This window comes from Eriocheir sinensis, chromosome 55, assembly GCF_024679095.1.
Source record: "Eriocheir sinensis breed Jianghai 21 chromosome 55, ASM2467909v1, whole genome shotgun sequence".
NCBI classification, from domain to species: domain Eukaryota; kingdom Metazoa; phylum Arthropoda; class Malacostraca; order Decapoda; family Varunidae; genus Eriocheir; species Eriocheir sinensis.
This window is the reverse complement of record NC_066563.1, coordinates 10,832,759-10,842,957: the sequence shown is the minus strand read 5'-3', so window position 1 is coordinate 10,842,957 and position 10,199 is coordinate 10,832,759. Positions and strand designations below refer to the sequence as shown.

The 10,199-nt window shown below is 41.3% G+C and overlaps 2 protein-coding genes across 10 annotated transcripts in view; one reads left to right on the top strand and one right to left on the bottom strand.

The window, feature by feature from the left end:
- Positions 1-274: 274 nt before the first annotated feature.
- On the top strand, positions 275-7,612 carry LOC126984062 (uncharacterized). 2 transcript variants are annotated; one of them, XM_050837451.1, is made up of 6 exons: positions 275-520; positions 635-2,025; positions 2,754-3,009; positions 3,196-3,289; positions 3,606-3,743; positions 4,000-7,612. In XM_050837451.1, exons 2-6 carry the CDS (start codon positions 1,887-1,889, stop codon positions 4,408-4,410), a joined length of 1,038 nt encoding a protein of 345 aa, XP_050693408.1. In that variant the 5' UTR covers positions 275-520; positions 635-1,886; the 3' UTR covers positions 4,411-7,612. The 2 variants fall into 2 exon arrangements, with proteins under 2 accessions (XP_050693408.1, XP_050693407.1); XM_050837450.1 differs by lacking the exon at positions 275-520 and having other exon boundaries at positions 529-2,025.
- Positions 6,236-10,199, bottom strand: part of LOC126984060 (2-oxoglutarate dehydrogenase complex component E1-like) — a 27,440-nt gene continuing 23,476 nt past the window's right edge. For all 8 annotated transcript variants that reach the window (XM_050837443.1, XM_050837442.1, XM_050837447.1 and 5 more), the window contains one exon: positions 6,236-9,142. In XM_050837443.1, the coding sequence (XP_050693400.1) occupies positions 9,037-9,142 (106 nt within the window). In that variant the 3' untranslated portion in view covers positions 6,236-9,036. The remainder of the gene's footprint in view (positions 9,143-10,199) is intronic.

Genomic DNA, 10,199 nt, shown 5'->3' with positions numbered 1-10,199 from the left:
AGAAGAGAGGGCAGTGACTTCAGTACGCAAACTCAATACCCGTTCTCTTGCAAATTGAACAGGTCCATCCTACGACACACACACACACACACACACACACACATGGATGAGGGAAAACAATGGCCCCGCAAATTAAGGTGTGTGGGGGTTTACCGGGCAAGACCTGGGAGACTCTCTTCCCACCCGCCGCTTCCCGCTGTTTCTCTTGTTGTTGTGGTGATGTAATCTCTGCCGCCTCTCCCTCTTCTTTCTCCTCCTCCTCCTCCTCTCTTCCTGGCCTGATGGAGGAAAGGAGGGAGGGTTAGGTTATAGGAGCCACGCATCTCACGGGTTAAAGGTGGATCTGGAGGTGTGTCGATATTGTGTTGTGCTGGAGGTTGCTAACGAGGAGGAAGGAAAGAGCTATTATTTTTTGCTACTACTACTACAAGCATCACCACCACCAGCAACAACAACAAACAAACAAACAGGTCGTCCAAGAGTCCCACATCTCCAGCATGCATCTCGGGCCTCCAGTTCAGTGAGTTTTTTCATGCAGTAGGAAAATATCTCTACCGTGTTCGCTTTTGTTATTTGCTTGGTCTGTCTGTTAGTCTTGGGTCACGGTGATGAAGCCCAATCCTTTTTTTCCTAGGCGGCGTGGCAGGAAAAGGCAAGTCACTCAAAGATCTCAAACCAATACCCTGCAGTGTGTTCTGATCCTCCTTCGCTAACACAGGCACGTCGAGTGAACTGCTGTCTCAGTAATCATCCTATCATCTCAAAGCAATACCCTGCAGTGTGTTCTGATCCTCCGTAACAACACAGGCACGTCGAGTGAACTGCTGTCTCAGTAATCATCCTAACATCTCAAAGCAATACCCTGCAGTGTGTTCTGATCCTCCTTCGCTAACACAGGCACGTCGAGTGAACTGGTGTCTCAGTAATCACCCTAACATCTCAAAGCAATACCCTGCAGTGTGTTCTGATCCTCCGTAACAACACAGGCACGTCGAGTGAACTGCTGTCTCAGTAATCATCCTAACATCTCAAAGCAATACCCTGCAGTGTGTTCTGATCCTCCGTAACAACACAGGCACGTCGAGTGAATTGGTTTCTCAATAATCACCCTAACATCTCAAAACAATACCCTGCAGTGTGTTCTGATCCTCCGTAACAACACATGCAAGTCGAGTGAACTGCTGTCTCAAAAATCGAACGCCGGTGAACGAAAGGAACTCAGCGAGGATGGCATAGTGGGGCCTGTAGGAAAGATTTACCGGGTTTTTCATCCTACGCCTACCACTGGAAAGGAATTATAATAAGTGAATGACAATAGGAAAAGAGCCACAAGAGAACATTCATTGTGTGGAAAGATACCAAAACGCGAGCCAACATGGAGGATGTACCAAGAAAATACCTGAATAACGTCATGCACCTCGAGTGATCATTGCCAAGTCTTATAAATCGGACTTTACAGATAGTGCACGCCAAACTAGGTGGACAAAAACACGAAACAAGGAAACGAGCCACCAATTAATGAACCTGCAGTGAGAAAATATATCAGAAAGGAGGTTTTGTAATGCATGAAGTCGTCAGATAACAACACAAAACGAATCATGGCGAAAGAAGTGAAGAATGTTACGAGTATTTATCGGTGGGGGTAATACGGGCCTGCCAAGGAGGATAACACGAAAACAGAGCCACCACGGAGCCTGCAGTGGAGGAGAGGAAGATATTTGCATCGTCCCTAGCGAGTAGCACCTTGCCCGTTACGCTCCCCCCCTTCCCAGGACCTCGCGTCACCGGAAAACCCACGACAGAATACTTCCAGAGTGTCACTTTTAACACCGTCCAGCCACGGAAACACGCCACCTGCTCACTGTTGTTACATCTAGGGAAGAATCATGGCTGCTAATTGCTCGGGAGTGATTTGTCGGTGTTACGAGGCTGGAATTTACTACCCGGACGAGCCGCCCACCTCACGAAGTCTCCTGATAGTGGCCGCGGTGCACCTCTACGCCGTGGCTGTCCTGGGCACGCTATGTAAGTATAATTTTGTTTCTTTCTAACCCTTATTTGTGTGCTTGCTTCATGTTTGCCTTTCCCTGTGTGTTCGTTTCTGTTCTATTCATAATCAGGCTTTTCTTTTCTTTTTGCGGTAAGATAAAGCAGACCAAGGGCGAAATAAATTTTGTGATGAATGCGCTCTCTCTCTCTCTCTCTCTCTCTCTCTCTCTCTCTCTCATTCTCTGCTTCTGCTCTGACATTTCCTACATATTGGTCCTCTTTCCTTTATTTCATTTTTTTACCTCCTTTTTTATGTCCTTCCTCCTCCTCCTTTTGCTCGTCCTTGTCTCTCGTTTCCTCCCCCCCCCCCCCTCTCTCTCTCTCCTGATGACCCCTTTTCTCTCTTATTTATCTTAGATTTGAATGCCAGTAACTGTCCGTCATTGCGCCGTTTGGCTGTTGCATGTGCATTCTCAAAGTTCTTCATCGCGCACCGTCACTTTCTGATATTTTCACTAACCATCCACGCGTATAATTTTCCCATGAAGATCCGGAAGAGCAGTTTTTTTATTTTCTCTTCTTAACTGTAATAACATGTGACAGAGACGTGTTTGGTGTAATGAATGTGATTGCTTTCCTGTAACTTCTTTTTCTTCTTGCTTCGTGTCTCGCCTTTCTTGGGTTGGCGATATGGTGCGAGTTGAACCACAAGATCACGTGACAAAAACGTGACCTGTGATGATTGTGATGATGTGTCGCCCCAGGTAACGGAGTAGCGATATGGTGCGTGGTGACCTGCAAGAAGACGTGGCAGGCGGTGAAGGTGTTGCTGTGCGGCGTGTTCGTGCCCCTCCTGGTGCTCTGCCTGGTGACGCAGCCCATGAAAGCCGAGATGGTGCTCGCTGTACTCACTTGCGACCCGAGAAACACGCCCAAAATCTACCGAGTGATCACCATGATTGTGTACAGCTTCATGATACATATGGAACTGGCCAGCATCACAGCTCTTGCCATAATCAGGTATTTCATAGGGACGTGATATGGAAAGTAGGTAATTTAAGACTTCCTTGACCTGTATATTGATAACCTGACACACATATATACTTCAGGATATCAGTACGGTGAAGATCAAGCCTGTTTAAGTGAAGTATATTCATTAGATCCGTCATAAGCAACCGTGACTCATGTGTCTCTCGTCTTCATCAGGGCGGTGGCGGTGTGGTCGCCGCAGAGACACGAGGTTAAGCTGCGAGTGGCGCTCACCATAGTCGTCTCCATCCTCGTGTATTCACTGCTCATGGTCAGTGCAAGAATGTGCACATGGTGGTCTAAATTAATACTGGTTTGGGAGGAAGTAGTAGAGGCACAGGAGTGAGGAACAGAGGAAAGACCTTAATCACACACCCACACACAATCTTTTTGCGTGTATGTGTGTATATGTATGTAATACCTCCCAAATCAACACCAAGACATGGATCAAGAGTTTAAATGCTCTCTCTCTCTCTCATAATGTAGATAATATATTAGTAGTTTCCTATAACTGAACAGGGTAGTTTTTTTGTTGTTTTTTGTGTTCAACTGGAGTGTTAACACCGCGATAACTTTTGTTTGCACAGGCATTATCGGGCACACTGGGGCTGGACTACTTGGAGGCAGAGCGCGCCCAGAGAGTTCTCGTCTTCGTTTACTTCCTCACCAACATGATGGTTCCTTTCCTCATGACTGCCACCTCATATGCCCTTATGATATTTGCCGTAAGGAAAGATTAACATGGAAACAATAAACTGTCATATATGAATGTGTAACAGTCCACCCCCTCCATGTTTAATTGAGGAATATAAATAGTTCCCTAGAAAAGTGGTATCTGTCAAACGACTTTATTTAGTTAAAATGACGAAAAATTGGCTTTTACTCGAGTACAAGCATAAATTCAAGTGTACTAATCATGTTATATTTCAGTACACCTAGGTGACCAGCAGAAATAATTAGTGTTATTCTTCTGTCCTGCAGGTGAGAAAGAACAGGCGTCGCCTTGCTGCGTGTGAGTCCAAGACAGGCAGCGGCGCCCTCCTGGACCAGGCGACACGAGCCATACTGGCGGTGTTCATCAGCAACATGGTGTTCGGCTTCCCACACGCCGTCTTCCACCTCTTCGAGGAGCCCTCCCACACGCTTGATCTCAGCATCCACATGCTGTTCTACACTCACTTTGTGGTTGACCCACTTTTATTCATCTGGTACAACAGTAACTACAGACAGCAAGTGTGGAGGGCAACAAAAGCTGGCTGGAACACAGTAATTTGCTGCTGCAAGTTTTCACCCCCCAGTGACGGTGACCAGGAGGCTTCCGGTTCATCAGGCATCAAGGGCAGTCACCTGTCCTTGAGAACTGACGTGTTCCTCAAGCAGTCTGAAGTATGACATCAGGAACATATACATCTGCCTCTTTCAGCAAATTTTACATTTCCTTGCATTGTCACATTTTTTCAACAGTTTACCTTACACATTTTATTATACGTTCATCTCTGAGTAAAAGGTGATTATAACTTAAGTCCGTAAGGTTTCATGTACCTGATATCAAGGCTTGAGTAAACCTTTCTGCACAGCCAAAGCAACAATAACACATGATGCTATGATAATCTCATTCATCATTCACCTAATGCCAAGTCTTGATGCTGTGATAAGCAGTGCCTGATCTTTCTTCAGTATATCTGAAGGACTGTTCAACTGCCAGTATTTTTACGCATCATTATGTGCATAAATGGCCGAAATGAAAAATTACAGGTTTAATATTAACTTCTGCTTCCATTGTACTTTCACAATGTATTGTGCATGGCTTCAACTTCACTGCAAAAAATTTACAGTGTCCCACCATATTGTTTTTATACTTTGTGTCTCAGTTTAATCATCAAATATATTTTTTTTATATATTCCTACATAAAAGAAATATTTATATTGCCATTACTTTTACTTATGAAATTAGTTTCCTAGATTATGGGCAATAAACAACTAAAACATAATATCAACTGAAGTGGGTGGAGGCATGCATGACTGGCACTGGCCTTCCCTACATTGTCCCAGAGCAAGCTGTAGGGAAGGCCCAGGGAAGATGTGACCTTTCTAGGCTTTTCTTGAAGGTTAATGTGATACAGATATGCTGAATCATTATGAAATACAAAGGGGTTAGGATTTTAATCTTTTAAAGTGTCAGATCTTATGTCATCTTGGCTTTCAAGATAATGCCTATTTTCTTTATAGTTTATTTATTTATTTATGTTTTAGTACTCATGGAAAGTTGGAAAGTTTTGTTTAGTTGGCGCAACATCTGTGGACATATGCCAGAGAGAGACAGAAGGGGAAGGAATTATAGGAGAATGGAACAGATCCCAGGAGATGGGACACAACCCCCGATTAATACCTGGTACCCATTCACTGCTGGGTGGACAGGGCCAGGCGTAGGGTATCTGAATAGAACTCACGGAAGGGAGGTTTTGTCCTTAGATTATGTGAGAAAAATGAGGGAAAATTGGACATAACTTGTGTGAGGTGAAATGTGTTAACTATATGAAGATTAATACAGAATAGAGAACTGGTATGACATGAGAGACTCTGAAAAAATAAATGAGGAATAATGGATTGAAAACTAGTATGAAGTGAAATGAAAATACATGTACTAAGTAGTGGAGAAACAGGATGGATAACTAAGGTGATGTGAAATGCTGCAAGAGAGAATGAATACAGGGAAACTGAATGGAGAACTAGTATGAAGTAAAATGTGATGGAGGGAATCAAAAAAACTCGTATAAGGTGTGATGAATCAAGTCGGACAGGTTAAGTGTGGAAGGGTAAGGGGAAAGAAATTAACCCGGTAGCAGCGGGGATCATGTTTCTTAGTGGTCCCTCTAAGCGAGAAAAATGAGAAAAAAACATCACTCACACAAACCATTTCATAATATACATCAAAGCATTTGTGATCAGTTTATGTATCATCTATTTTGGGGGGTTTATATCATGGCACAAATTTGGCCCGTCGCTGCTACACAGTAAAGCCACAAATTTGGCCCGTCGCTACTACACGGTAAGCCACAAATTTGGCCCGTCGCTGCTACCGGGTTAAGTTTCAGAATAAACTTAAATGTAAACTTTTTGAAGGAAGTTACCACCACATTTCACAGATGCAATGCAGCATGCTTGTACTTGGTCATACTCTGGAGTTTCAAAGAGGGGATGAAATAAAATGGCCATCCTTTCTTCACATATTACTTGTTTCACCAATGTACAGCTGTGCTTGAAAAATAAGACTTCTATATACAGCTCCTCTTGTGAATACACTGTTAAAACTCCATCATGGGTGAAAATATTACACTGAGGATATATATTATGCTCTTAAAAAGAAAAAACTGAACTACGTGTATATGAGCAGCAGCTGTGGCACAGGAAGCGAATCGGCACATAAGCAAGAGTACAAAGGAGGTGCAATGCTATTATTCTCACTCAGCGTGTGTGTAAGTGGGTATAGGCACTTAAAGACTCGGCTTGTTGACACAAATAAACGGACAAAGCAGCTACACTGCACCAGGTTACCAACAACTCGCATTAGCTGGGCTGCTGACCATTGCTTCCATATCTCATGTGATAAGTTATATCCTATATGTACTTCACCATTAGTTCGCACGCCCTAATACTTTCACACTTCAATGATCTAGAAATCTTAAGTGTATGATTCTGGCCATTCCTTTACTGCTTGTGCCTATAGTTATCCATTTGACATAAATTTAAAACTTCCTTTTAGTAACCAGATGAAATGACAAACCCTTTATTGCCTTACTTGCAGCATTATGAAGTGTTACTTGAAAACTCTTTCCCCTCAATACTCTGTGCGAATTCAGTCACCATGAACATTGGTTGCATAAGGATGAGCAGCTGGTGACCTGAAGGCTTCCTGCTTTCTATTACCCTAGGAAACCTTGCAAGCAAAGCCTCAAATTCAGTCTTTGATGATTAATAATCTGGTAGATTCTTTAGACTTTCCTCTACTTTTTACTACACAGTATCAACGTAAAGAAGAGCATGCTTGATTTGATCAGAGAAGAAATAATAACTAATATTCCTACTAAGGCTACCCTAGATCATTAAGCTATGGCTACAGTAGCAATGATAATGATAATGCATAATGTAGTCTTGCTGCAGGCTACACACATATTGATAAAAGTCAATATTAGGTAGTCAATTGAGTCACCGTTGAGTGGTGTAACAGCATGACATAAGAAAGAGGGAGGATGACAATGAAAGATTAAATTATATGAAGGAATTCAACAACCGGAAAGGATAAGGAGGAATGAGTGGAAAGGAGAGGCTTAAACAAAGGAGAGGAAAAGGTTTCATTTCAACCCTCACACAGTGAATAACAACTTTATGATGATTCCCTTTTTAGGTTATCCATCTATCAAGCTGGAACAAAACTAAAGACAGCATTTGCAAAATAGAAGATGAAAACAATAATTAAGACTATCTGGAGATACATAATATTATGATGGTCATGCCAAGACTGGAGCAAATCTTCACATTCTCTGCATAGCAAGAATGAGGTAGAGTTGAGAAGAGCATCAGTGGAGGTGAAGTGTGAGAAAAAAGCTGAAAGGTCCGTCCAGTTGGGTGAATATGTAGTCAAAAATATATTTCTTCTCAAGCTGTCCATTCCAGTCATAAATATTGTTCAAACAAACTACCTTCTATTATCAAAGCCTGTCTTACATATATTAAAAAAGGTTCATGATATCTTTCACTGAGCAAAACGCATTAGGATTGAAACTTAGTTTTATCATTATTTTGCAAGGTAAAGGTGAGTTACTGGCAATCAAACACTGAACACTTGGTGTTCCATGCAGTCTGGGTTAATATGCTGTCTGAGAAGGTTTTTCTGCAATTTGTACCCTTTCAATGCCAGCTAAAACAAAAATTGCTTCTCATAAAATTACAATAATTTAATAATCTTTTTTTGTGTGAAGTGAGCTGATGTGTAGAATATAGGAACAGCATAAAGTAATCCATCAGGAATTCAGTTCAAATATCCAATGTGGTTATTATTGAAACAAAATGCATGAAGACTCCGAACTCTTCACTGAGAATCAAAGATCTCACCAATGAAATGTCAATCTGCATTCAGCAACAACAATATTTAGCACTTATTTTATCCTTAAAAAGAACATCACCTTCAATTTACAGTTCCTAAACTTATAATAAATACAATATATACACGTGTCCAGGCGTGCGCTCCATCACTAACGTCATCTGACCATGTCAGGGATATCGCCGTGAAACTGAGTGGCAGAGGTGAGCATAGCGATCTGTAGCCTGTGGTTTTCCTAAAAGCCACAAATTGGCCTGAATTCATCTTCTTTGTGAGAAAAAAGACGTCACTGCCACGAACACCGGCATGGGCACCCTGACACCACCCTACTCCTATTCTGTACACACTGTACACCACTTAACAGAGGCCTCTCCTTTGTAAGTAGTGCTATATATATATATATACTTTGCTACAAGAATAACAACAGGTTGGTGAAGACAGTGACTTAGATAATACAGGAGTACAATGTAGAGTCAACTAAAGTACAATACATGTCAACTTAAAACTACCATCTATGACCATTGGTTTATGCTGGTTATGATGGCACTAAATAGACTGCTACCCATATCATACTCATCTCATAAATCAGAATAGGTTGCTGCTTCAAACTCAGGATACATATTTTCAAATTATAATGCTGAATGATTTTCGAGTTTCAAAACACATTTCCCACACTTCTAAAACTGACTAAAGAATTTTCATTAAAAGGACATAATGCAAATATTTTGAATATCAAAAAAGACAAAGTAATAGATAAAAGTAAAGTTAGGGGCACATGTTATGGCTGTGTGTGGGCTTGACAAAATGTCATCATCGATTTAAATTCAGGATTTACTCCAAGACCTCAAGATAGTTGTGTACCTGTTGTGAATTCTCTTCCACAAGAGTGATCCTCATTCTGCCTGTGGTGGAGGATCCTACTGGGACACAGTCAAGGAATCCTCCAAAAGGTTCTTCAATTCCCGCTGGTGCGTCTTCTTGTTACCAGTGGCTGGGGAGGCTGACACTGGCCGCCCGCAATATCTGGTGGAGAGGGAAAAAGGTGACACAATAAGTTTGTGTAAAATATAGTTAGCTTTTTTATCTCCCTCCATTTGTAACCAATGATGCACATCAGCTTTAGACAATGCAACTGTCTTCACCAGCAACAATATTGTAAAGCATAACATATAATGGCTACATGAGAGTATAAATGACATTGAATAGTTTGATATTTCTCCTATGCAAACAATGTAGATAACCTTAACCTGACAAGTACATCTGACAGAGATTTCCAGCAATACAGGAGTAAATCATCCTGTGTAGGGTCTTCCTGACATGTAATTATAAAAGTCCCTTCATGTTAGGATATTGTTTTACCAATATCCAACAAACAATACCCACTGTAAACACTTGCCTGCACCTCAACGGGCTGGGCCGACCATCAGGCTCTAACAAGAGAGCCTACTGGTGCCACAGGCAAAAATAAATAAATAAATAAAGTGAATAACAAAATAAATAAAAAATAAATAATAAATAAATAAAATAAAATCTAGCAATCATTATTCTCTTCTTATTCAATCAACAATTTATCCGACATAATGTAATATCTGGATTAACTTCATTGACTTAACTATGTTCTGCCTCTCAAGACAAAGTCATTTCAAAATCCTAACAAAGCATCCGTCTGTGTTTACTGTAATTTGTTTCTACGATCATATCTGAGTGTACAAGTCCTGCACAACACCTAGCACAGCTTCATGCCCGGCTACACTCCACACCCCACCAGGAACACTAAAGAGACCCTGATGACATATGAAAACAGGCCTTAATAAAGTTGTTTGCTGTTCCAAGGATACATTCATGCAATTACAACTGAAATCAGCAACAAAAAAATTAACCTAATTTACTAGAATCCTTGAGTACTATTAGAAATGGTGCATAAAACTACAAGAACAACATGTGGTATAAAGAACAAACACTCCAGAGGAGATGCTCCAAGAGGAAGAGACAAACGTCCATTTCAAAGGAAAAATAAACAAAAAATTTTATAACTAAGTAAAAAGGTGCCAATGATAAAGGAAAAAGATGCTAAGGCTGG